At 63.4% G+C, this 26,615-nt stretch overlaps 2 protein-coding genes across 3 annotated transcripts; one reads left to right on the top strand and one right to left on the bottom strand.

The window, feature by feature from the left end:
- The first annotated feature begins 10,910 nt into the window (after positions 1-10,910).
- On the top strand, positions 10,911-18,705 carry NKAIN4 (sodium/potassium transporting ATPase interacting 4). The gene is made up of 5 exons (XM_043553191.1): positions 10,911-10,976; positions 11,201-11,298; positions 12,137-12,212; positions 17,527-17,584; positions 18,617-18,705. The coding sequence occupies exons 1-5, from the start codon at positions 10,911-10,913 to the stop codon at positions 18,703-18,705; spliced, it is 387 nt and encodes a 128-aa protein (XP_043409126.1).
- Positions 18,706-20,566: 1,861 nt separating this feature from the next.
- BIRC7 (baculoviral IAP repeat containing 7) lies at positions 20,567-25,306 on the bottom strand. 2 transcript variants are annotated; one of them, XM_043553484.1, is made up of 8 exons: positions 24,406-25,305; positions 23,550-23,649; positions 23,213-23,294; positions 23,060-23,105; positions 22,132-22,335; positions 21,859-21,930; positions 21,481-21,679; positions 20,567-20,779 (listed from the first exon to the last, which is right to left on the bottom strand). In XM_043553484.1, the coding sequence occupies exons 1-7, from the start codon at positions 24,776-24,778 to the stop codon at positions 21,486-21,488; spliced, it is 1,071 nt and encodes a 356-aa protein (XP_043409419.1). In that variant the 5' UTR covers positions 24,779-25,305; the 3' UTR covers positions 20,567-20,779; positions 21,481-21,485. The 2 variants fall into 2 exon arrangements, with proteins under 2 accessions (XP_043409419.1, XP_043409418.1); XM_043553483.1 differs by having other exon boundaries at positions 21,859-22,335; positions 24,406-25,306.
- Positions 25,307-26,615: the final 1,309 nt, after the last annotated feature.

The raw sequence follows: 26,615 nt of genomic DNA on the forward strand, positions 1-26,615 counted from the left end.
CCCTGCCAAAGCCAGAGGAAATCCTCAGGGAGGGGCCGCTGGCATTCACGGGAATGATGGCACCAGCAGGGTCCACATGGTGGCAACATGAGACTGGATGGCAGCACAAGAGTCTGTGGCTGGAACTGTAGGTTCCCCGAGTTCAGAGGGTGAGAGCCGTGGGCCGTATTAGTTACAGTGGGCTTCTTGGAGGAGGTGGGCTGGGAAGGGTGAGCAGGTGTGGAAAAGGAGGTGAGGAAAAGGGAAGGCAGTCCTGGACAGGGCAGAGAAGGGGCCGTCATTTGTCACCGGCTAGACCAAACAACCACCAGAGGCTTCCTGCTTGCAAGCACAGGGAAACCTACCGCAAACAGCATCTGGACGTGGTTTGCCGCTTTCTGTGATCTCAAGGCTCTCGCAGCGTCCAAATAACAGGAGAAAACGCTCATTGACAACAGCAGCATCTGGGCGATAAAGTGGTGAATGGTGCAGGTTGTGCGGCTACAAACAGAAGATGTTTTATTACTCCCTCTGAAATATTTAGATAATTTATTTCTCTTTGAGAACCACAGGCAGTCATTAACTGTCAGTTACAGTAATAGGATCAGTCTGTGGTTTCCTGGGGGGGGGGGGGGGCTTGAAGTTCTTGATGTGAATAGACCTGAAGGGAATGCCAAGGGTAGCAAAATGCAAGCCTCAGGGAAACAGCCACACAAAGTTGCAGAGCTCTTGGCGCCAGCCCAGCCACACCAGGTGAGCAGAAATGAAGTCCCCGCAAGCCGGGGAGTGTAGGTCATCTGCGAGGTCGCTGTGGGAGGTGGGGCAAATCACAGCACTTTGTCCTGACTCGGGTTCTCCACTGGGGAAGGGCAGTCTTCAATTCCCTTTCAGGCCAGGAACCCGTACTTCCTGAGCACTTTCCCGAAGTCAGGCCCTGGGCTTGATAAGGAAGGCCTTGTAAAGCGGCACAACCACCACGCATGCTCTGATATGACCCATTGTTCAGATGAGGAAACTGAGCTGCAGAACAAATAAGCAATTCTCCCAAGACGAAAAGGCAGTTCAGTGGAGCCAAGGTTTGCACCCAGCTTCTGTAACAGCCTCCTCAGAGTAGAAGGCAGGTGTGTGGAGCTGGGCATCCACGGGGGGGTAGCCAGGTGTGTCTCCGGGTGGGGACACCCAGCCGGTCTCTGGCCTTGTCTGGGCCCCATAGCTAGGTCAGCTGGATCCAGGGGGTCCAGCCAGCTGCCAGCAGGGGTGACAGAGCCTGAGGAAACAGCTGGAGCTTCACAGGGCTGGTGAGGGCCGTGTGTGTGCATGCGTGTATATGTACGCATCTGTGAAGGTGTTTGGGTCTGCACGTGTGTGCATCAGGCATGTGTGTGCATGTGATGTGTGTGTGCTCGTGCGTGTAGGGGTGTGTGTTGTGTGCAAATGTACAGGTGCATTCGAGTCTGTGATGTGCGTGTGCATGCAGACGTGTATGCTTGTGCAGATGTGTACCTGTGTGCATCAGATGTCCGCATGTGCCTGTGGCCACTGCATACGTGTGCACAGGTATAGTGTATATGGGTCCGTGGCTGAGGCTCGTCAGGTTCAGTTTCATCGCACCGAGTCAAGCATCTGCACGGACGGAACCAAGGCCTCCTGGAGAGGCAGGTCCTGCTGTGTCCGCTCTGCACAGCTGCAGAGGCTGTGAGAGGGCGCCTGACCCCAGGGCAGTGGCAGCAGCGCGACAATGAGGTCTGAGGCCGCTCAAACCCCAGAGGCCCCGGGGTCAGCCTCATTGGAACGTCGCGCGGTGAACGCGAGCAAAAGTGCAGCCAGCCCCCACGCGCAGGCGCCCCCCGGCAGCACCTCGCCCAGGGCTCCAGGACAAGGCTAGACGCAAAGCCTGCCTCGCCCTCCCTCGGAGCGCTCCTCCGCCGCGCGTCCCCCGGCGGGACCCACGGACCCGCGCGTGCGTGCGCCCGAAACCCATCGCGGACCCGCGCCGTTCCCCAGTCGGCCACCGGGGGGCGGTGTGGGGCCTCGCGCGCTCCCGCCGCCAGCCCGCGGGCAGCGCCCCTTCCCTCCCTGGCAGCACCGCGCCTCCTGGTCCTCAGCCGGCTTGCGGGCAGGCGGGGGGCCTCGGGTATGGCGGGCCCAGAGGGCGTCTTGAAATGACATTCTCTAATGCCATCAACTGGCCAGGGCTCTGGGGCCACCAGGAGAGGCTGAGGCTGGCCCCAGATGTCACCAGAGCCCTCGGTGTCACTCTGGGCTCTTGGCTCAGCTCAGAGGCCAAGGACCGATCTCAGCTGCGGGCAGGGGCTATTTCCCACGCATGTGAGGGATGGAGGAGGCCTGCAGGGAGGCCCCCAGGGCCCAGAATCAGCTCCTCCATGATATCCAGGAATTGTTTAGACGATGAGAAAGGTGTACAGGTTCCCAGCAGGAGCGCCTGAGGCCAGGACCACCCGTTGGCTGACACGGCCTGAGCCCACTGCTGACTGGGTGCTGACCAGGTGCTGGATGCCGGCAGCGGCCTGTGCTCTGCGTCTCTCGGGCACGCGTGGGTCATGCGGATGTGACACCGTGGGGTCCTGCATGGTCTGGGGATCCAGGTGCTGCTGAGGTAGACGTTTGGGCCGATCCCAGGGTGGAACTGAGCCCTCCTGGGGGCCGTGTGACAGGAGACCCACAGAAATAAGGGACCCTCGGCCTCCTTCCTATTTGTTCCCAGCAGCGTGTGCATCACAACAAAATGCAGCTGCAGGGCTCAGGCTTTGTACTCGCTGACGGAGAAAACAGGTTACATGGGGCGGGACCCAGGCTGGCCAGTGCTGGCCCCTGTGTAGGTTCTGGAGCACAGTGGATGCCGTGGTTTCCTCGTGGAACCCCTCACCCACGATGTACCCATCTCAGGTGTGGGCCCGTTGGATGCATCTGGCTCAGAGAAGCCCCTCCCCTCCTCCAGACTAGCTGTCCCCCAGGTTTGCACCACCCGCAGGGCTTCTGATAATAGCGGTGGCAGGAAGGGGGTACAAGGGAGAGGCGCCTTGTTGGTGGGTGTCTGACTGGCTTTGGGGCATTTCCTGCTCTAGACACCCCCCCACCGCCACCATGAGATCAGGTTGAGGCTGGTCTCCAGCTGAGACCACCCCCTGGCTTGGTTTTGCCTGCCCCATCCCGTGTCCCGCCAGCCCTTCTCCTGAGAAGCCCTCGAGTGGCCAGTGGCACAGGAGACGAAGTCCCAGGCCCTGCTCCTAGGGACCCCAACCTGGGCGGACCCAGCCCTCCCAGCTGGCATGTGGGGTGGTCATTTGCTGTGACAGATGCCAGTGCCTCTTAGCGGAGGCAAAGGAGAGACAGGCAGTCTCTCTGGGGCCATCTCCTTTCTCTCATCTCTCCCACCTTCTCGGTCACTTCAACTGGTGAGTCACACCGGGTCACCATGACCACAGCCAAAAAGAGCCCCAAACCGTATTGGGCCATGCCTAGACGCGAGAGCTGACGGCACAGCCCCATCATCTGTAGAGGCCAGGCTCCTTCCCTGCAATTCTCCCTTCTAGCCCCAGGAGTGGGAAGCATTCAGGGCAGAAGGCAGAGGCTCAGAGAGGCACAGTGTCTCATGTGAGATCACACAGCTTGTGCTTGGTGGTGTGGGACTGGGCCCAGGTTTCTCTGGCACAGAACCGCTGTGCCCCCCGGCCCCTGGGCTCACCCACTGCCACCAGGAATTCACTCAGTTTCCTGCCCAGATGCTGCCCACCATAGTCAGTCTCCAGGCCGCCAGGGAGCTCAGGCTCTGGTCTGGTGACCACCCTGCCCCTGCAGTCCTGGAACTCAGGCCTTCCCACCCCCTCCACCCCCCACCCCCCACCTCCCAGCTCTCTGCTTGTGGGAATCATGCTCATTCTTCTGGGTCCTCCTCCCTGCCCTGTCCGGCCCGCCTCGTGGCCTGGGAAGGCCAGCCCCGTGCCTTCGCCTCGCCCTATCATTCCGTGTGCCTCACCCAGAGGCGCCTGGGGACAGACTCCTATGCCCCAACTGCTGCCTCCCACTTTGCTCCAAGATCACAGCAGGTTTGAGCCACAAGCCAGAGGTCCTGGGTGGGAACGGGCTGAGGCTGGGAGCCTCCTCACCCATGTGGCCAGGCGGGGACCTCACGGAGCTGGAAGGACACAGCCTGCAGCCCTAGGGCGTCATCCGGGGCCTCTTGGGTTCCCGCGCGGGCCCCTCCAGAGGTGGCCGTGGCAAGAAGTTTGGGGCGGACCTACCTCGCCTGATTTTCCCCAGTAAGCGTACATCCTGCACTGCGCACTCCCCCTGGGCCTGTTTACAGCGGAACTTCAGCCTTCCTAACCGTGGGCACATGTGACGGCGTCACGGCTTCTCTAACTGGGCGCTCTGCTATCGTCGCTATTGTTTTCTTATTAGTTTGCTTCATCCTTGCGCTTTGCTGGACGTCCGGAGGCAATGACCTCTCTGCACGCGTGTGTTTTTATGGCCTAGGTCTCCGAGTGGAAGCCTGGGTTAGTTCCGGGAGATTCTCACCCGTCGTTCCCAGAATCTGTGTACCGAGTGCCCGGCGGTCAGCATGCCTATTTCTCACGGCCTCTCCGTGCCGTGCCCCCCCGGCCGCTGGCCTTCGTCCTGCCATAAACACACATGCACGTCGCTGCCGTGCTGGGCTCCAACTCCTTCCTGGTTGGCAGGGCTGAGCACAGGCGCGCTGGGCAGCGTGCGTCCCCTCCTGAGGACCCCTGCGTGTGTTCTCTGTGGTTCTCCGCCACCGGGTCCGTCCTGCACCTGGAGGGAAGACGGTGAGAGGGGTTTGGGTTTCTCCAGGCCGGGGCTGCGGGGATCCTGCCTCTGGCCGGCCGGGCGGGAGGACTCAGCCCCTTGTGGAGAAGGGCCTGGCTGGCCCGGCCCCATCTGACTCTCTGCCACGCCTCTGAAAGTTGCTGAGGACGGACTGGGGCCTGGGGCACAAGGAAACAGAAGGGATGCCGGAGCGCATGGCTCTGCTGATCTGAGAGGCTGTGCGCGGCTGCGGAGGGGCGACTGTTGGCGAAAACCGTGGGCCATCATTCCACTCTCCGCCCCGAGGAGCTTGCAGCTGTGCTGAGCGATGCTCGTCCACACTGGCCGAGGAATCACAGCGGGGAATGTCCGGAGTCCGGGCCAGCTGCTCTGATGGCAGGCCTGATGGCTCAGATCCTGGGCCCAGACGGTGAGGACCCACACGCACTGCCTCAGCCCCTCCCTCGCCCCTCATAGTCAGGAATGCTTCTAGGTTCAAGTTGCTAGACACAGAAAATCAACCCCAAATGGCGTAAACAACAAAGCAAAGTCATTGACTCATGTGATGAAAGGCCCAGTGGTAAATTGGCTTTCAGGCAAGGCTTGATCCAACAGCTCAACAGTATTGTCGAGAACTAGGTTTCTTTCTGTGTCTGCTCTGCAGTTTCTTCTTTCTCCTAAGGTCCCAAGATGCAGCTTTTGAGGCTGCAAAATCCCTGGTTCGCATCCAGCATCCCTGGCACTCCCTGCCACTGGGCTGGCTCTCGTCACATGTCCACTTCTGAACCAATCACAGGCCCGGAGGATGGTCTGTGCTCACCTACGGTATCTGAGCCCCAAGCTCTGGCCCCAGGGGGAAGCTCCTTCCCCAGGATCAGAAGGATACCAAACAGCAGTCTGAGGAGCTGGGGAGCCAGAAGGAGAGACACTGGGGAGCGACCAGTCCACAACCTTGCACCTCCAGGCAGCCCGCCTCAGTGGCCTCTGTGTCCCCAGGACCCAGCATGAAGCCACTCAGTGACAGCTAGTGTACAGAGGCTGGTGTCAGCTGGGCAGGGGTCTGCCTGCGTCTTCTACTTTCCGACGGCCTCGGCTGCCGCTGGAAGGAAGAAGGGACAGGGGCAGAGACAGGTGGTTTGTCAGGAGAGGCAGGGACTCGGCCTGGGGTCAGGGAGAAAAAGGGGTGTAGGTCCAGGTGTGGGCATGTCCCGTTTGGAGCACCTGGGAAGACCCGAGGGGCTGGTGTGCAGACAAGAACAGCACCAGGGGCCTGGAAGGGAGATGAGCCACAGGCTCGTGGCCGGGGGGGGGGGGGGGGGGGGAACGGACAGGGGGGCGGTGACATTTCAGGAGAGACAAAGAGCCACTAACTGACTCTCACTGACCCCCAGGCCGACGTGGCCAGTGACGGGCAGATCAGGAACCATAAATGCATCCCAGTCAAGGCTGGGGGCTGAGAGTGCTCCTGGGCCGCAGGGAGGCCTGAGGCCTTTCGTCGCCCACATGAGGCTCCTCACAGCAGCTCTCTGCTCGCAGAGGCAGAGATACCCGCTTGCTTCCTGCCACCGTGTGACCCTGGACCCGGCTCATGTCCCCGAGGTTCAGGGTCCTCACCTCAGAGGAGGCATCACCTCCGGGGGCCCACGGAGAGCACGTCAGACGAAGCAGACGGCCGTGTGCTGGGTCCCCGACTCACGTGTCAGGTGGTCCGTGTGAACCTGTACCAGCCCGGGCACACTGCGGCAACAGCCCGTGACAGTGTGAGACGTGACGATGACCCTCAGCCCAGGGGGAGGCTGGGGCCATGCTGGGGGGCAGACGAGGTGAACTAGGCAGACCCTGCGGTCTGAGCTCCAGACTCAGGTCCCCTGGCCACGGGGGGGTCGGGGGGGAGCACCGGGAGCCCCAGGCACTCCCAGGGCCACCGTGCATGCGGCTCAGCAAGAGCCCTCTCCAAGTTTGCTCAAGGTTGTGTCCCCTCTTCCCAGAGGGTGAGAGCTGGAGGGCAGAGAGGTGCTGGCCAGGCCGGGGAGAGGCTGCACCAGGGCCCCAGGGACCAGAAAGCACCAGAAATGGAGGCCCAGCAACTCCAGGGCTTGGCCTCCTGCTGTCTGTTGGCAGAACTACTGGGCCCTCGGTCCCTACGAGGCTGCCAGGAGCACGTGTCCTGGGCCCCCCTGAGGTTCAGGGGCACAAGCCCGTCCATGCGGGAAACACACCAGATGCTGCTGGCGAAGGGGGGTACTTTTCCTTCAGGACGGAGATGTTGGGTCCAGCTACAACTCGAAAGGGCTCCTCCTCTTTGCTCTTGTGCAGGAAACTGGACAGCAGACAAAGCCGTTTTCTTTCAAAGAAAGAGCAGAATCGACAGCCCACCCATCGGGCTGCCTTTTATCCGGCGAGGATGAGGGGCCAAGCCGCCCCTCCGTGCGGTTCTGGGGATCGGCCTCTTCTTCTGGGAGGGGCTGTCGAGAGCTAGAAATTTCTCCCAGTTTCATCTGAAAACATCTGTGTGTGCGGCAATGGAGGTTGGTGAGAGCAGCGTCCAGTGAGCTGGTGGTGGAGGGGTTCCTCCGGCCGCGGTGAGCTGACCCCACACAGACCTCGCTGATGGCCACGCCCGGGACCCTAGGCACAGGGGCTTCTCCCGCTGTCTCCTAATGCCTGGAGCCTGTGAATGCGACCTTCTCTGGAAAAAAGATCTCTGTAGATGTGATTGAATTAAGGGTCCCGCTGTGAGATTGTCTTGTGTCGCCTGGGCGGGGCCTAACAGACTCACAAGTGCCTGGACACCGCCCATCTCTGTCCTTTCGTTATGACTGACCACGTTGTGGTTTCTGGCTGCCCTGAATCCGATGAGGCAGCTGGGGGTCTCCGTCTGTGGTCTTCTCATCTGGGGGTCTACGCAGGGTGAGGCATTGCTCAGCTTGCTAGAAGCGGAACCGTACTGCTCAGCCAGAAGGCACAGGAGATGAGGCGCTACCCGGAATCTCACCGCCCAGAGGTGGCGGGGTCCCCACGCGGTGCAGCGCTGCCCACCGTGTGACCTGGGCAGGTCCGAGCCTGGTCATCTGTAAAACGGTGACTCTGCACTCTGGGGGTCCCCCTGCCTTGCCCTAGCCGCGTGCGCCCCACCACGGCAAGTGGGGTGGGGGTGTAAGGACACCACGGACCCCGTGCAGACCCCACACATCGGAGGTCCGTGTCAGACCCCAGCCCCTCCAGCAGCACTGGAATTGCTGGAACAGTGATGGCTCAACTGATGCCCCCCGCCCCCCTTCCGGAGGAGGCCAGCGGGCTCCATCGTTGCCCGGCATTCGAGTTCAAGAGGGAGAGCGGACCGTCTCTGGGACTTACTTCACTAGATGGGCTGTTTTCAACATTCACCCACAGCATAGTCTGTATAGCACTTGACTTCTGTTTACACCGGAGGACTATCCTATTGTTCTGGAAAGACCTCATCTCAAGGAGTTTGTTCATCTGTTGAGGGACACTTCAGCTGTTTCCTCTTTGGGCTGTTACAAATAACGCTGCTACAAACATCCGCGCGCGAGCTTTTGTGTGGCTGTTTCATTTCTCCCCGGTGAATGCCTAGAAGGAGGATCGCTGGTTCCCATGGTAACCGTAAGGTTAACCTTGCGAGGCGGTGGCCTGTTTTCTACTTTCACGTCCCCACCAGCAGGTGCAGGATTCCGGTCTGGGATTCCAGCCACCAGGGTGGGAAGTACCCTTTCCAGATACTTGTTGGGAACAACGGGTAGTTAGTTAGCCTCTCGTGTGGGCCCCAGGCTGTCCCTTCTTCTGTCCACAGATGACACGGTGACAGCCATCGTCCACGCGCCCTGGCACTGATGGGACAAGGTCCAGGGCCCAAGGGCTTATGCACTGTCAGCTGGTGACCAGACCTGCCATCCCGTCCCCTGGACCCCTGGATCTGTGTCATCCAGGAGCCTACATGGCACCTTCCTTTTGAGAAAATTGGGACCACATTTTACAGCAGTGAGGGCTGTCCCAGGGGACATTTGGCTCTGCCTGGAGACATGTTTGATTGTTCTGGCTGGTGGGGATGCCACTGGCATCTAGTGGGAAGAGCCCAGGGATGCTGCTGGACCCCCATAGCGCCCGGGAACCCCGCAGCAGAGAGCCACTGCCCCGTGATGTCCGCGATGCTGACTTTGAGAGGCCCCATTGTGTATTCCCACCTGTTCTTTTCACTGAAAAGGTTTTGATGAACATCTTTCTAGGAGGCCCCTTTACTCGCTGTGTTTTAAAGTGTCAAGACTTGCAAAGAAGGTCAAAGACCTTGGGCGGTGAGTCCAAGCTTCCCAAGTGTGGTCTTGTCCCCCGTAGAGTCCCACACCCCACTCCCAGTCTGCTGAGTCATTGCGTCAGGAGCTGGACTTCATGGCGGGGGAGGGCTTCAGAGTCCCCTTCTGCTGCCCTAGCCCAGCCTTTTCCATCAGCAAATACCCCTCCACCAACCTGTCCCCCCAACCTTTCCTATTTACTGGGGTGAAGGACGGTGAGGAGCCCGGGCTGATCAGGTCTGCAGTCTGCACGTCAGAAAGTGGTGCTGCTTTGTGGGTAGTGTGACTTCGGTTTCCACGTGCTGAGTTTGGCATGTGGGATGCAGTCAGGGTTGATGTGTGGCCCAGGAGGAGGGCAGCAGAAATAGATATACCGGGCGAGGGATGTGGCCTCGGGGCTCGCATGGCTCAGGGAGGGTCATGTTGCCTGTCTCACTTCTGCAGTGGCCAGTGCACAGGGGGGCACCTCAGCGGGCCCCAGAGAGGTCGCCTGCAGGTAAGGGAGAAAGGTTATCCTGGCCCCAGGGCAGCGGGTTCCCCTGGACGGGGCAGGTCGGTGCGGGGGGGGGGGGGGTCGCTTTCTGAAGACTCTGGGTCTCAGCCAGGAGGGTCTAGGGCTGGGACAGAGTGTGTCCCACATGGCCGGTCAGGCCGCAGCTAAAGAGCCTTTTGTCCTGGCCACCCCCGTGCTTCCTCTGCGCCCTGGAGGGGAAGCAGAGGGGGAGAGCTGGGCATCGCATGTGGGGTAGGGGCACGTGGGGGGGGGTCCTATGGCTTTTCTTTTCTCTTTGACAAGTGTGCAAGTTTTCTTGTTACCGAGCTAGTGGACGAAGTCCTGAGCATCTCTTCTGGGCGCCTCCCTCTCGAAGAGTAGCCTGAACTTTGGCCGCTCTGAGCTGGCCGGAGTGCGCTGTGAAGGTTCCCCACGCTGTGCCCACCACACGGACGGACGAGAGGGGAGCCTGGGCTCAGCAGGCGGCTGAGCTAAATCGCTCACATTCTCCCTGCCCCGAGGGAGGCCGTAGGGCCGTGCAGCGCCACGGCGCTGAGCCTTCTGGTGCACGGCTCAGAAATGGAAAAGATGCCCCCCACAGCCCCACCGGGGTGCTGACACCCTGCCCGAGCTGCAGGAGCACATCCAGCCCAGGCTCAGAGAACAGTGCCAGCGGTGACCTGGTGCGCGGAGGCAGAGGGGGTGGGGTCTTGGGGGCCGTCCTCACTGGCCTCCCCCGGGCACGGGCAGGGGCACGGAGGCAGGGCAGCGTCCCAGCCCGTTGCTTAGGGTCTTCTGGGCAGAAGAGGAGGCCTGGGGCTCAGAACGTAGTTTCGTTCTGTGTCTAGAGCAGATAGTGCCGGCCAGCTGTGCCCGTGAGCTTGTGTGCGCGTGAGCTTGCGTGTGCGTGCACACGTGTGCGCCTTTCTCTGTCTCCTTGCCCCGTGGGGTCACCCGTCACGGCGTCAGCCCTTCATGCTGGCCCCTCCCCCCCGCCACCTCCAGAGCTTTGCCAGTCCCTCCACTCACCCCTCCCTGCCCACCACACCCCTCTGGGCCTGGCCAGGGCTTCTTCCGCCCTCATGGGTGGGACCGCGGGGTCCCTGACCCCTCAGTGGCCGAGGGTCTGTGTGTCCATCCTCCAGGGGGTTGACTGGGAGCTCCAGGCCTGAATCCCGCACCCTCGGCGGCCCAGTCAGGCTGGACGGGCTCTCGTGAGGCAGGGGGCACACGAGCTCTGCCCTCAGCTGCCTCCTTCCCGACACGTGTGCGACTAAGTCCGTGGGCCTCCTCTGGACACTGGGGTACATGCTGCGATGAAGGCAGCTGGGCCGTGACCGGCGATGCCACTTATTAAGGGCTGGGCAGTGGGCCAGCCCAGGGCGACGTCGCAGACAGACAGAGGGAAGGTCTCCCTGCCGTGCCCTTCTGCTGACACCTGAAGGGCTGGCAGGGTGAGCCGCCGATCCCGGCACTCAGCGGCTCCGCCCTGACACCTGTCCCGTGGTGGGCTGGGGGAGGTCACCCTGCGAATGGAGCCTGTGGGTGCCAGGCTGGGGGAGCAGAGCCCCCAGGTCCCCTCCACGGCCCCCCCCTTCCCGCAAAGAGCCGAGCTCGTCTTGTCCACCCCCAGCCTCTCTCGACTTCCTGGCACGCCGTGTGGGTGGCCGTCTGGGTCACCTGGAATGTCTTCATTATCTGCTTCTACCTGGAAACGGGGGGCTGTCAAAGGTGAGTAAATCAGAGGGGTGTGGTCAGGCCTGCCTGTTCGTCACCGTCTCCCCCATGGTCTGTTCTCAGCTCTGGACCGCAGGGGCGGCTCGGCGAGGGTTTGGGGATCTGAAGGGCAGGCAGGCGGCCTGAGAGTGGAAGCCGCGGGTGGGAACACCTCCGAGGGGGCCAGGCAGTCCGGCCGCTCCTTCAAATGCTGGTAAAACCCACTGGCCTCCCCCTGGAGGAGGGGGACACCACATCCAAGCCACGTTTCCATGTTTTGCTGGGAGCATTGGTGTGAACACCTCCCGAGCGGCTGTTTTGGGCACTTTGTCCGTGATGCTGTATTTCACACTTGCCTGGGGCTCAGAGTAGGTCCCGAGAGCTAGGAGTGGGGGAGGGCCTGCCTCCAGGTGGGCAGCAGGCAGACCGGCCACTGCTTTGTGGGGCCACACCTGGGGCAGTGGGGTCGGGAAGACAGACGTCAGTTCAGACCCCTAAACTGGCAGCGATGGCCAGAGATGTGAAAGAGGGGCCAGTGTGCTGTGAGAACGCAGGGTCCGACCTGGACAGGGAGGCCTTCCTGGAGGAGGGGATGAGAGCGGGGGAAGGGGAGCCCAGGCAAGCAGAGGGAGGGTGTGGCTAAGAGCGCCTTGGGGGTCCCTGCCTCCCTGGCTGGGGCCCAAGCAGGCGGGGCCGGCACAGGCAGGAGGGCAGGACACCCCTCACCCTTCTGGGGACCCATGAGGGTGGGTGGGCGAGCGGTGTCTCTTGTCCCACCCGCACCCCCGGGGACAGCAAGCTCCTGACCTTCCACCTGCCCTGGCACCGTTCCTGGTGGCCCCTGGACGGCCAGGCCTTGGTGCCGGGCATCGGCTGTGCCCTGTGCCCTGGAGCACGGCTACAAAGAGGCCCTGTGGATCCTGGTGGCGGTGAGCCCAGGGAAGGGGAGGGGTGGGGGGACTCTCCAGCTCTACCTCCCCAAGGGGCCCCGTCGTTGCCTCACAGGTGAGGAGTCACACTCCCGCCCCCACCTGTGTGCTTTGGCCACAGGATGTGCAGGACGGAGGGTGGTTCACCAGCCTCGCGGGGCGCGGGGGCCTCTGCAGAACTGGGGTCTGCTGTCTGCTCACGGCACAGAGACGCCAAGTCTCCGTGAGAGGCCCGCGAAGGTGTAGCCGAAGTGCTTTTACCCGCGTTCACGGGCCTTGCTGTAAGGGGAGAGTCTGAGATCGATGGAGAAGGGCGCTCGACTGGGGTGGGGGACACCGTGCACCGCCACTCCGCGTGGTTGATGTCACTCGTTTTCCCGGTGTGTGCAGCGAGGGTGACCCGCTGGGAGCCACAGTGCTGGTGGACGGCTGGAGTAGCATCATAGCTCGAAACAGTAACTCTCTATGCGGGTCGGGGAATCCGGAAATGGCTTAAATGGCCGGTTCTGGCTCCAGGCCATTCACGAAGCTACAATCAGGCTGTCGGCCGAGGCCCGGGGTCACCCGCAGGTTGGATGGGGGCTGGACGGTCCCCAAGTTGGCCCGCTCACGTGGAGTCGGCAGGCGACCTCAGGTCCTCACCCCCTGGACTCTCCCCAGGGCTCATCCCCCCGGGGCGAGCCGTCCGAGGGGGAGACGAGGGGGCTGCGGTGCCTCTGTGACCCTGCCTCGGACGTCACACTTGCTCATTTCTGGAGAATGTCAGTGTTGCACAGGCCAGCCCCAGCCAGGGTGGGAGACGGCCCCACAGGCGTGGGCTCAGGGGGAGGTGCACCGGGACGGACTGGGGGCTTCTGCGGGAGCACAGGCTCCCTGTGCTGCTCCTTGCTGCAGTGACAACACAGATGGGGCCAGAGTCCCACCTTCCTCCAAGGCCCAAAGTCTCTGGATTATCACTTGGGGAAACCCTTTGTCCCCATCGTCTCCCCATCTGAGGAAGAGGAAGGTGAAGGGCCGTAGTTTGACCTGAGGCCACACGGCCAGCTGCAAGGAGCTAGGACCCAGATGAGGCTGTGGGGGGCGTGTCCCAACCTCCCCCCCTCCCCTATTCAGGGATGGGAGGAGGCCAAAGGGAAGGAGGAGGTGGCAATTATAACACGTCCTCCTTCAGGGCTTGGTGGCTGTGAACATACGTGCCTGGTCAACAGAGCCCGTGACCATGAGCATGACCCCATCACCGAACTGGTGCGGGGGAAAGCCCCCATGTGGGCTCCAGCCCCTCCCGCTCACAGCCTCCGGGAACATCCCCTGGGGTGTGTGTCCTCTCTCCAGATGCCACCATCCGTGGGCTGACCCTGGCCCAGCGTCGGGGTGCACACCCAGTGGGTCTGGGGCTTCTCCTGTGCTCACTTCTCTGGGGGCAGAGCCCTGGGGCGCATCACAGTTGGAGGTCTCTCCGGGAGTGTGTCTTTTCAGGGGCAGGGGTGGGGGTTGCCTTATCCACGGATGCGTGTGTCAGATGAGACTGTGAACTCAGAGATGGTCCAGACAGCCTGGAGGTCCCTGGAGAAAGGTGGGGTCATCGAGCGTCTCCCAGGGCCAGCAGTGGGGCTGTGCACAGGCGCTTTCCCTGTGCAGAGAAGGGAGAGGGCCTGGTGTCGGGAAGCCCATGCCGGGCTCCACCCTGAACAGGGTCCCCGCTGCCCCCTGTGTGGCCAGGCCACGTGGGCCAGTTCCGACTGATTTCTGGCTTTCCACCTGGGAGTCTCCCAGGGTCCCCGTAACAAGGCACTGAAAACAGGCAGCTGGAAACAACAGATATTTATTCTCTCCGACCCGGAGGCCAGCGTCCAACAGGGTTGGTTCCTGCAGGGGGCGCTGAGGGAGGGTCTGTCAGCTGCCGGTGTCACTGGTGTCTCTGTGGTTCCTCGCTGGTGGACACATCTCTGTCTTCACGCAGCCTTCTCCCTGTGTGCATTCTGCGTCCAGTTTCTGTCCCCTTTTCCTTAAATCACGGCAGTCGATGACATTAGGGTCTGCCCTAATCTGGTGTGGCCTCTTCTTAACTTCATCGGATCTAAAAAGACCGTTTCTAGACGGGGTCATATTCGCAGATACTGGGGTTAGGACATGAACACACATCTCTGAGGATGTGATTCAGCCCACAACGACTAAGCAATTCCTCAGGGTTCCACGTATGTGCTCTGGCTCCTAGAGGACCCCCGCGGCAGAGGGCTGCCCCGCGGGGACCAGCCGACCCAGGCCCCTTTCTGAAGCTTCGTGTTGTGCAGGCTGTGGTGGCCCTGAGGAGGCCACTCTCCCTGGGCCCACGTGGGTCACAGAAGGCCGACAAAACCTGATGCAGTCACCAGAGGGGACTGGCCGGATCTGGAGGCTCCTGACTTTGCCTGGTGTGCACGGGGGTGTCCGGGTGGATGTTGGGTTTGTAGCACGGGTTCTGAACTAGCGGCTGGTACTGGAAGTGAGTTTCAAATCTAGGGCCATCCATGGCTTGTGGCATCCGTGCCCGTTCGTGGTGGTCTGTGGCATGAGAAAACACGGCAGTTCAGGTGGCCTGTGTACTTCCAGGGTTCCCTCCGCCCCAGTTTTTATAGGCCCCACGGACAATCCGACTGTGGGGCATTTGGGGTGCAGCCCCATAACCAGGAAACAGACCCGGCCTTCCCTTTGGTGCTGGGGACCCCGTCCCCATGTGCCTCGCTCACTGCTGCCAAATGAGGGCCATGGTTACGTGAAAACACATGGGAACCCAGGTGCCTTCCTCGAAAGGGGAACTTGGCAGGGATATTCATCAGCACTTCTGAAGTCATTTACAGAGTTTGTAAAGGGCAATGAAAAGGAAAGTGGGGAAGAACAAATGAAGATTCTCGGGGGAGTCTCCAACATGCCTCCGCTGGTTCTGGTGCTGGAGGAGAATTCTGCGTGCGGATGGGAGAGACAGGGACACCTGGTAGTGATTACCCTTCACCCGCAGGGCTGGGCATCCCGTTAATGAAATGCAGGTTTCTGAATACCAGTCAGCTGGTACGAGCTTTGCCTCCAGGAGTCAGCCCTCTGCTGTTTGCTTTGGAGAGTTCGGAGAGGCAGGCGCTGAGCTGGCCCTGCGGTCTGGCTGGCGGGGAGAGAGACAGCCAGAGGAGGCTGCGTGCCCAGTGTGGACGGGGCAGGGTCTGCGAGTGCTGTGGGCCTCTGGGAGCTTCAGGGAGGATGGACGGGAGGTGGGAAGGCCAAGGTGTGGCCGTGGGGTTGCCTCCCCCGGGACCCTGTGCACAAAGAGCAGTGTTGGGGGGATGGTTTCAGCACCGCGGTCAGCGCCCGGCCCTGGACCCTTCCCAGGGAGGGACACCAGGCACGGGGCCACAGGGCGGCTGGCCAGCAGCACTGCGGCGTCGGAAGGCTTCTCAAGCTTGTCTTTCAATAGGGAGGAGACAGGCTTGCCTGGGTCGGCATAGACGAGGCCCACGACCTGCCCCCTGGAAGGACGGGGGCTTCCAGAGCAGGGGCACAGCACCCTCACGACATCAAGGGGGCCTGTTGGGCCTGTTCTGTGGATGAGGAGACCAAGATCCAGAGCTTAAGTGACCCCTCGGGTCTCACCCCTGTTGGTGGAGGGCCAAGCCACTCCCAGGAAGGCTGGGGAGGCTCGTTCCTTCCCGAGGCCCCTTGTTTCCAAGACTGTGCTGCTGGCCACGTTCCTGTCCCCCCACCACCCTCTCTCCGAAGATCTGCTGCGGCTTCTCCATAGTGGGCTCCCCTGTGAAACCCCAGAGCGGTCAGCGTCCCACAAGGCAGAGAGGGTGCACTTAATTAGGTTAATTCCGGGGGACGGGTGAAGGGGCCGTTCTAAGTGTGGGCGCCATGCCGGGCACCACATGGGGTATCCCACCCCCTCGGTGTGCGTAGCCCTGGCCTGCAGGGGTGTGGGAAGGAGTCACACCCAGGCAGAGTCCCCCCTGCTCCCGGGAGGCAGCCCTGCAGAGAAGGGACGGAGGGATCTGTGCCCTCCTGTCTCCCTCCCATCGCCTGCTGGGCTCCCCACTGGCTGCCCAAAGCTGGAGGGCGTTGGAACCCGGACGCCACCTGCACCACGGAGGGTGGAGAATGTGGAGGCGGGTCTGTGGGGGGAGGTGGGGCACCTCCGACACACCGCCTCGGACTCCTGCTCGGAGCTGCATCCTTGGGGTGGAGACCATTGCTAGGGGAGGTGCTCCAAGAATCGGTGATGCCCCTGAGGGTGCAGGTCTGACCTGCAGGGTTCAGAGGCCATGGGGCATGGCCTCACCATCCTCAGCTGCCTCTCAGGGTTCCAGTGTCTGGGGAAGAGGTGACTGCTTCCCTCTGCAGAGCTCCCTGGATGAGTTGGGGCTGCCCTCCCAAGGGAGCACACGGGGCTGCGGGCCTTTCGTGGGACTCCCTGTGGCTGTCTTGTTGTGCACAGGCAGTCCTGCTCAGGGGCCACTCTGTGCTCTGGCTGTGAGTCGGGCTGGCCCCTCATTCTCGTTCACAGAGGATGCAGCTCCCGGACACGCTCAGGAGTGATTCATCCGTGGTTAGCGCTGCTCGGGCCACGAGAGTGCGGAGAGGCGGGCCGTGGGCAGTGTGGGCCCTGCACCGTCTCCGCTGGAGCCCTTGCTCCCACAGAGGCTAGTCCCTGGGTGTCCATGGGACACTGAATGCCAGGCTGCCCTCTCCCCTGGGCACCTCCAGTGAGCCTGGCTGGGGAGCTTCTGCCTGGCCAAGCCCCTGACGCCCTCGTGGCAGTGGCCAGCCCCGTCCACTCTGCCCAGGATGGCCCACTGGGCTGGGTCCTGGGAGCTTCCAGCTTGGCCAGCTCCGACTTCTCCAGCCAGGGCTGCCTCTAGATGCCCCCTTGCCCCTCCACAAGGAGGAGAAACCTGGCGGTTGGCTGCTTAAGACAAGAGGCCCCGGGATGGCCTGGCGGTGGCTGGAGGGTTCCTCCTGGGGCCCCATCTGGGCTGTGGCCGCGCCTCTGAGCGCTTCTGTCTGCCCGCGTCACATCCTCTTGCTAAATAAAGCAGGGACTTGGTTATGCTGACTCACCTGTCCGTTGGCCAGCCCTGACCCCTCCCACCCCTCACCTGCAGGGGCCCGGTCAGCCCCACAGGGGAGGTCAGATGCCACCCAGTACATCAAAGCTAAAGAAGCCCCTTGGGTCCACTCTCCTGGTTCACTTTACAGACAAGGAAACTGAGGCCTAGGAGGGGCTGTGGCTTCTGTCCCATGCCCTTGCAGCTTGCCCGAGTCCCGGTCCCGACCTCTTGGTGTCTTTCAGCTTGTGGGCTTCGTCTATGGCTGCTATGTGGTCAGCGTTTTCACCGAGGAGGACAGCTGTTGGTGTGCGGCTGCCAGGCTCCCACGAGAGCCCCTGAGCGACCCGGCCTGGACCCGCCAGGCAGTGGGGAAGGGACAGGGAAGCAGAAGGCACAGAGGGGGTGACTCTGCGTTCTCCTGGACTGCTGTTGGCCAAGCCTGAGACCTCGCCTCTTAGATGGACCCCTGTGCCCACAGGGTTCCTTGCCTGAGCGGAGGGGGCAGATGGCCCAGGCACCTGAGAAGAGAGGATGAGGAGCCCTGGGCTGTGGGCGCCAGGGGTCAGCTCCCCCCCAAATCCCAGGTCCCGGGGATCCCGTGCTGCAGGGTTGGCCCCCCCCACAGCCCCCACAGCTGCTGCAGGTGGAAGGCTGAACCCTCAGAGCCACAGGGAGGGGCCCCTCTGCCTCCTTGTAGCTGACATCCCGGCCCTGCTGGCTGTGGCTGTCCCCACCACAGTCCCCCGGCTGGACCCATCTGGGCAGCATTTTGGCTTCCTGCTCACAGAGGTGAGCCCCCGTGACCTTCCTCTGATTGGCAACCTGAACGCTCAGGCACACGTGCGAGCCCTGATCACCCCTGGCTCTGACTGGTTTCCTGGGAAGACCCTGCAGGGGACAAAGCCGGGGTGGGGGGGGGGGACTGGGTACACCCAGGGGCCACGGGTCCCGTGAGCAGAACTCTCCCTGGGGTCGGTTCCCTGGAGATTCAGAGCCTCTGTTCCCAGGAGTTAGGTGGCTGTGAAGTTGGGGGTCCGCGTGTCCAAATGATACCCTGTGCTCAGGGAGCCGAGTCAGGACCAACCCCGGATCCCTCAGCCCCCCAGCCTCACCACTGCCCCCATCCTGCCCAACAGCCCCTCAGTCTCACCCCTCCCCCCGCCTTCCCCCCACAGCCCCCCAGTCTCACCGCTGCCCCCACCCTCCCCCCTGCAGCCCCTCAGTCTCACCCCTGCCCTCCCCACATGAGTGCCTGTGGTTGGGCATGTTCTCCATTCTGTCATCTTTTCCATTGTTTGGGGCTTGTTTTATTTGGGTCTTGATTTCTTACAGTTGATTTCATTGGTGGATTTGACCCATTTCTTCTCTACCATGTCAGTGAAAAGCCTTCCAACCTCTTGTGCAAGCAGGCGTCCTTGTAAGTGTGGCCATCAGAGCCTGCCCCTGGCTGGGCCTAGCCGGCTGGGTTAGCACAGCCATGAGGCTTCTCTTCCTGAGGAAACTTCACCAGGCATCTGTCTGTCCATCCATCCATCCGTCCATTCTCCCACCTATCCCTGACTTGTCAAGGTCAGCTCGGGGCTTGGCCCATACTCCCTGGAGCTCAGTGCCCAGCAGGGTCTAGGAGGTGGGTCTGAATGGTTCTGTGCCAGGGGGTCGAGGGGGCATGGAGAGGCCTCCTCCCAGGAGAGTGCTGTGACACTTCTGTTGGGGTCTCACTGTGGCAGGACATTTGGGGTGTTGGTTTCTTATCTATCCAGGGCTCTGAACACTGTGGGCTCAGGGTGGGGGCACCTGGGCCGCTGGCCCACCTCCTCTCAAGCAGCCTTTGCTGGGTCCCATGCATAACCCTGAAATCTGGGGTCAGGAGAGGCGGCTGGCGGTCCTTCTCCATAGAGATGCTCGTCCTCTGTCACGCCCAGGCCCTCAGAGACAGTTCTGCCCTTCACACTACGCCTGTGGCCACCCCCTGGGGACCCAACCCTCTGGGCAGCCACAGCCTTCCTACCCGATAGGTGAAGGCCCATCTCAGCCGAGGACCACCAGGGGTAGTGAGCGTCCCATTCCCATGACAGGGGAGCCCTGGTTCAGGCCCCTGAGCCCGGGCGGAGGGCGGCCGACCACCCGGAGCACACGCAGCTCAGGCTGGACCGGGCTCTGGGGATCTTCCTCTGGCCACCAGACCCTGGGTACACCCTCACCCGACCCCCAGCCGCATGGCCCAAACTCTGCTGGCGTGTGTGCGGCCAGAGCCCCTGCCCAAGGCCTGGGAGCCCTCGGGGGCTGGGAGGCGGCCCCTCTGACATCTGGAGCCTTCCACGCAAGAGCCTTCCTGCCCTGGTGCCAAGGGTGGCTCCTCAGGGGCCCCCTGACTTCTGCCCACCCCCACCCTGCCCCCAGAGGCCTGCGTGAGTGAGGAAGCACCAGTCCCTCCTGCGCGTGACCTCCAGCCTCAGTGCCCACCGAAGACTGGAGGAGACACCAGCCTCCCTGCCCCCGGGGCCAGGTGATCGGACACCAGCCAGGACAGCAGGGCCAGTGCCCAGCTGAGGATGGCCGCGGCCTCAAGAGAGCTTATCGTCTTCTTTTTCTAAAAAAATCGAGGAAAAGACACAGAAGACTGCAGCATCGCTGGGACCTCCATCCCCCGCAGCCAGCCTGGGACGGCCCTCCCTCGTGCGCCTGGGACGGCAGCGCTGGACCCCCGGAGGCTGCCCGCACCGCTGCTGGGGGGGCCACCACAAGGACTTTGAGACAGGAAGGTGTGACCCCACCTCGAGGTCCATGTAAACCCACAGTGACACCCCCACCGCCCTGAGCGGGGGTTCCTGATTAAACACCACACGCGATGCTGTGAGCGGTCGCCCAGGTGCCCTGCTGACGGACCCTGGGGGTGGGCGGCCTGGCTTGACCAGGACCACAGGCCCCTTCCGCCACAGAGCGAGGCGCTTCCTTGTCATTAGCCAGTGACCCTATTCACAGAAGGGATTAAACCCTGGTCCTACAGCATCGCTAAGGTGCCCCCAAGTAGGGAGCAGAAAAGAGCACCGCCTGTAGACCCCCTTTCCTGAGAGGCAGGGGTCTGGAGCCGAATTTTAAGCTCAGGCTCAGAAGTGGCCTCAGGCTAGATGCCCTTGGAAGTCCCGTTACAACGCTGAGACACAAGATCAAGGAAGAGGAGACAGAAGGGGGTTGGAGGCGAGGCAGCATTTGGGGAGAGGGCAGCCGCGCTGCCCTGCTGGTGAGGAGGGGGCCGGCTGGAACAGAGGCTGCGGAGTGCCGTCCAGGGAAAACCCGCCACTTTACTGTAAATCTGCAAAAGCGCCTAAGCATCGGTCAAACCACCTTCACGCCCCCTCCCCTTGCCAAGCCGTCTGCAGCTCCCTTCCTCCCTGGGCTGCGAGTGGGGACTCTGGCTGGCCAGTTCTGGATGCCGGCTCAGTCATCCTCAGCAGCCCCCCACGGGACGCGAGAGGCAGCCAGCATCTGAAGCACCTGGGAGAGAAGGAGAGATGGATGGGCTACTCTCAGGTGGCTGGTCCAGTGGCCAGGGACCTCAGCTGCAGGGAGTTCCCTCCCCTGCCTCTTGACCCCCCAGAAGATGCTTGGAGACATGGTGGCGCACATGGTGGGGACAGCCAGGAGGAGGCCCCCCGTGATAATCAAAGGCTGAGGCTTCCCTCCCTACCCCATCTCGCACTCCCTCCTGGCCTCGGCTCCCAGGTTAAGGTCTCTGCCCAGTCCCTTTCTCGCGACAACACACCTCCGCAGCCATCCTCCCCTTGGCCTGGCTCAGCCCACACACGCAGCTGGACAGGACGCATTATCCCCCGATCACTAGGAAAACCAAGGCAGAGATGGCCCGGCCAGCCAGTATGGTCTAATGCGCCCAAGTAGAGCGGCAGGGCTGCCCAGGGCGCGTGTTGAGAAGGACCTAGAGCCAGCATCTGAGCGTCAAGGGAAGGCAACAGGTTGGTGAGCAACACCTGGCCAGGCCAGGGAGGCAGGAGAAGTCAGGAGGCTGCCTCCCACCCCCTGCAGTGCCGGCCACCCCGGAGGTAAGAGGCGCCCCAGGGGGAAGATGGCAGCAGACAGGGTGTGCTGGGGTCACTGCCCTGGCACGTGCTGACACCCCGGAGGCCCACGCGGGGAGGCGCCTGCTGGGGCCAGGCGAGACCCGCCCTGGGGCCACTCACCTGGCCTAGGGCAGGAAGGTGCGCACGCAGCTGCGGATGGGGGCCCTGCAGAGGGGGCAGAGCCGCAGCACAGGAGCGCAGTCCGCGCAGACCAGGTGGCCGCAGGGCACGAGGACGGTGCACACGGGGTGGTCCAGGCAGACCTTGCAGGTCCGTTCCTCCTGCAGACGCCGCAGCTGCTCCTGGGCGTCCTGGGCTCCTGGGGGGACCAGCCGCACCCTCCGGGCCTGGGCTCCGCCCGGCTCCTCCACATCCATCCCCCTCCTCCCCGAGACCTCCACCTTCTGTATGGGGGCCAGGCCAGGAGCGCCCTCCCCCGGCAGGGTGCAGGGGAGCCGGTCCTGCCCCCGGCGGTGGGGGGGCGGGTCCCACCCTCACCTGGCTGTGTGGCACCTTCTGACTGGGCCTCCCTTCTGGGCGTGGGCAGCTCAGGACCCACGTGGACAGGAGCTGTGGGTGGTGTGGGACAGACTAGAAGCCCCCAGGGGAAGTGAGACCCCACCCAGGGGGCCCCACAGGCGAGGTCTGGCTCTGGCGGAGCCCACGCTGCCCGAACCCCCCAGAGCCCGCGCCACCAGGACGGGCCCTCCGGCCCCTGGGCAGTGGGAACTGTATGCCAGGGGAGAGCATGGGGCAGGGGCGGGCACGCACCTCTGGCCTCCGCAGCCGGGCCCCCGTCATCTTCCTGGAGCAGGTCGGCCACCAGCTGGGACGCGGATACGCTGGCCGGCACCGCCCAGAGGTACTTACGCTGCACCAGCCGCCGTACCTGGTTCTGCCCGAAGCCCATGCAGAGGGCAGCCTGCACTGCCGGGCACCGGCTCCATGCAGGCCACTCCTGCCTGCCCCTGGCATCTGCAAGGCAGGGGGAGGGGCACTGGACCCAGGGAGCGGGGCGGGGGGGGGGTGGGGAGCAGCCCGCTTGCCACTGTGGCCAGTCCCTGTGGCCGCCTTAACACAGAGGCCTCTGTGGCCGTCACGGGAGGTCTGTTCCCAGCACGTTTGTCCAGAGGCGCCACCACACAGAAAACACAGGAAACGTCATCGCCAAAGCCACTGCAGACAGAGCCCCAGCGGGTGTCAGGGGCTGCTCCCAGAGCGTCACAGAGACCAGGCTCAGTTCCAAATTCAGAGCTCGGGCCAACGAGGCCCAGAGAGCAGAAGTCCCTTGCTACAGGGCTAGAGAGGAGAGCCAGGATCTGAGCCCCGGAGCCTCTCGGACCCCTGCCCTGCCAGGTCCTGGGTGTGGGTATGGACAGGACAGCCCCGCTCCTCCGCGCGCTCGTGACCGCTGCTAAGGTGGGGCCGTCCGGTGCACGGCCTCTCCTCCTCCCACCCCTGCCGCCAGCGCTGATATCGGCCTCGCCCACGGCGGCCTGCTGTGGTCTCCCCTGGGCACCAGACACACGGAACGCCTGCACACAGCCCCCTACCCCCAACGCGGGCCCAGCACTGCTCCCTCACACCTGGCTGAGCACACCTGGCCTGCTCTCCAGCACGGGGACACCCAATGGCCCGAGCCACAGTGCGGGCTGCAGGTGCCCGGGGAGCAGAGCACGGGTCACACTTCACGGCTCACCTGAAGGGGCGGTGGGGGCTGAGTCTGCGGGTTCTTCCGATTGGTCCTGAAAGGAGCCAGAGGACATCTGTGCCCTGAGTAGGTGCAGGGGCAGGGGTGGGGAGGGACCCTCACCGTCCGTCCCGCCATGGCCCTAAGGGGAGCAGGACTCACCCAGGAACCCAGCGGGTGGTAACAAGACTCCTGGACGCTGCAGACAAAGTCCCTTCCTTTTGTCTGGAGCAGGAACCCACACCTGGAGGAAGCAGCTTGAGAGGCCTCAGGGCTGCAGGGCCGGCTGTCAGAGAACCAACCTCTCCAGCCCCACCTGCCACCGCGCACCCCATGCAGGCCCGCGCAGGGCAGTCGGGGCTCACTGAGTGTCAGGCACTTGCTGGGAAGGCCGCCCCCAGAAGGCCCCCCATTCCCGGATTTCACACACCCCCCCCCAGGACTGGGGAGGCAAAGCCGGCCCATGCCCCGCCCCAGGAGCGGCCTGCAGGGTCCTTACCTGGGGAACCACTTGGCATGCTCTGTCCAGGGGTCATCCCCTTGCTCCCAGCTCTGCAGACCCCCGCGGCAGAAGAAGCACCTCACTTGGTCTTGCCGCCCTGGGTGAAGCATGGATGCTGGCCCTGCCCACACCCGGCCCCTTGGCGCCACCAGGAGCTCCCTCACCCACCCGCTAGGCCAGGTGTGTCCTCCGAGGCTGGGGTCGTGGGGGCTCCCAGGTGGTCTTTCCTCACATGGCAGGGGCTCTCTGGAGTCACCCCTGAGCCCCCGCGGGCCCCCCCCTGCTCTCTGCCACCCCACTTGCCTTGCGTTCCCCCTGGATTTCACATGCACTGCACTTTCTCGGGGGCGAAATGGGGGACGGGGCAGGCGTTTATTCACAGCAAGGCAGGTGGACAGTTAGACCTGGAGCCCTGAGTATTCTGTGACCTTGCAGCTTCAGGTGACAGCAGTTCCTCTGTCACCTCTGCCCCAGGTGCCACCTCCCCAGGACAGATTCCCAGTGACGGGGAAAAGGGGTGACTGGCAGGCTCAGGCATCCATGTGGGGATGTCGCCTCCGCCTCACCCCCCACAATCAGCAGAGACTGCAGACCAGGAGCTGCTACGGGCACAGCAGACCTGACAGCCCATCCCTGGGTCTCAGGGGCCCCACGGAAGCCCCACACACCTCCTGTCCCCCTCCTCCCCCCAACCCCTGCACTCGTCAGAGTCTGAGCAGCCAGGAGAGACTCGGAGGCTGGGGACAGGTGCCCCCCTCGGCTTTATCAGGCACAGACCCCCCTGCTGTGGGGGAGGAGCTCCCCGGAGACCCTAGAAGTCTCCTAGAAGTCCCGAAGGGCCCCCAGGGCTCACCAGTGTGGAAGAAGCCTGCGGCAGCCAGCGGCTCTGGCCGCACCACAGCACTCAGCGGCCAGTCGTAGAAGGAGGCCAGCCTCAGCTCCTCAGAGCCCATCCCGGGGAAGGCCGGCCCTGTGGCTGGGGCTGCCCTGGCCCCCTCCTCCTCCTCCTCCTCCTCCTCCTCTGCAAGGGGGCGCAGCTGGCCCAGGATCTGCCCATCTGTGTGGTCCCGGCCTCCCCAGGACAGGGCACAGCTGGTGTCCTGGTCCACAATGGAGCCGCACAGAGAGAGGGGTCCACAGTGGGCCCGTGTGGGACTGCGGCTGGCCACCCAGCAGCTTCGCTCAGGGCCACAGCACCGGCACTTGGCTCTGTCCTCGGGCCCCATAGAGCAAACACCAGCCCTGACCAGTTCTGCAGCAGGCACGCGGGCCCGAGGAAGCCGGTCCTGGAATGTGCCCAGCTAACCTGCCTCCAGGCTCCTGACCCCAGGGCCCTGCCTAGGGACAGCAAGTGGCTTTTGCCTCAAACAGCTGGGCAATGAGGACAGGCACAGTCCTGACCCCAGGATGCCCCAGGTGGGGGAGTGGCCAGGGGGCCCACTGCTTTCTGGAAGGGGCCAGCGTGGCATCCAGCATCACGCGCTCTCTGCAGCAGGGGTGTGTCATGGGGCTCAGCAGTAGAGGCCTTGCCCCACTCCACACGGGTGGGGTGAGGTGGGGAGAAGGGGGAGGCAATGCTGTGGGTCAGCTCTGAGCTCCTGGGCCAGATGCCAGTGACGGCCTCTGAAGGCAGAAGGTTCCAGGTGCTTTGAGCTATGCACTTAGTGCCCCCTAGAGGGGAGGATGGCCCCCTGTCACAGGGATGACACCAGGCTCCCTGGGACAGGGATGCCTAGTGAAGGGCTGGGCCCTGGAAGTTGCGCTTTGAGCCCTGGAGCTGAAGGGGGCGGCAGACATCCCCGCGTTCAGCCCATCGCCCAGCCCCGCCCCCAGCCCCGTGCCCCGTGCCCCGTGCCCCGCCCCGAGCCCAGCCCTTCGTCCGCCCTGTGGCCCCGCCCCGAGCCCCGCCCCGAGCCCTGCCCGTCGTCGGCCTGTCGCCCAACCCCGAGCCCAGCCCGGAGCCCAACCCTGCACCCAGCCCCATCGCCCAGCCCATCGCCCCGCCCCACCCCCAGCCCCGCCCCGCGCCCTGCCCCCCAGAGCCCGAGGGCCTCAGTAGGTCTGCGTGCATCTCTAGTCCTTAGGCCGTGAAGTTCGGGAGCAGTTGGGCTTGTGTCCTTCCCGGGGTTCTGGGGAAGGGGCTGGCCTGAGTCGCCTCTATCGCCTCCCTCAGCGTCAGTGTCCAGGTGGCACCAGGCTGAAGGGTGAAGTCGCACAGCGTGGGCTCGGTTTTCCCATTGGAATTAGCGCTCCCCAGGCCACTGTGACCCAGACATTTGGGGAGGGGTCACAGTTCCGGCTACCTGCACCTGCTGCGTCAGAGGAGCTGCTTGGGAGACCACACCCACCACCCCATCGCCTTCCCTGGTGCCCCCCACTCTGCGTCAGAACCAGCCCGCGTCCCCAGGCCTGGCTGCAGCTCATCCTCCTGCTGGGTACGTGCCGGGAGCCCCCAGTGTCTGCTGGGGACCCAGGTTTCCAAACTGCACTCCCACCACGTTCCAGGTCAAAGCCGCTGGCCCCTCAGGACCTTCCCCGGATGGGCTTCCCTCAGACCTGTCGTGGCCACACAGGCTTCACCAACCAGCTCAAGCCCGGGGGCCCCACCCAGCACCCCCAGCCCCAACAGTTAGGGAACACGGGACGAGGGCCGAACCCAGGGACCCCGGGTGGGCAGAGCAGGATCAAAGGGCACACAGGGTCCAATGCGGAGAGGACAGACAGGAAGGCTGGATGGGGTGTGGGGGCCGCGGCCCCGGGGGCCCAACCTGACTCCCTGCTTCCTGGAGCAAACCTGTCTCGGGGCCTGCTCGGGCCCGAACCCTGGCTCGTCCCTGACACGCTTCTCCCGGTGGCTCCCATCTGACGTCCGCGCAGGGCTGCTCGCAGTGAGCAAGTAAAGAATAAAGTGAGGAAGCAGGCTAGTCAGGGTCATTGCTGACAGTGGGGCAGGGCGCGGTCAGGAGAGGCTAACCTGTCCCAGGCCTGGCCGCAAAAACACCCCCAGGGCCGCCGGCAGGGTGGGCCACGCCACGGCGAGGGGCACAAAGAAGCACCGCGGGA

Source organism: Prionailurus bengalensis, chromosome A3 (genome assembly GCF_016509475.1).
Source record: "Prionailurus bengalensis isolate Pbe53 chromosome A3, Fcat_Pben_1.1_paternal_pri, whole genome shotgun sequence".
NCBI lineage: Eukaryota > Metazoa > Chordata > Mammalia > Carnivora > Felidae > Prionailurus > Prionailurus bengalensis.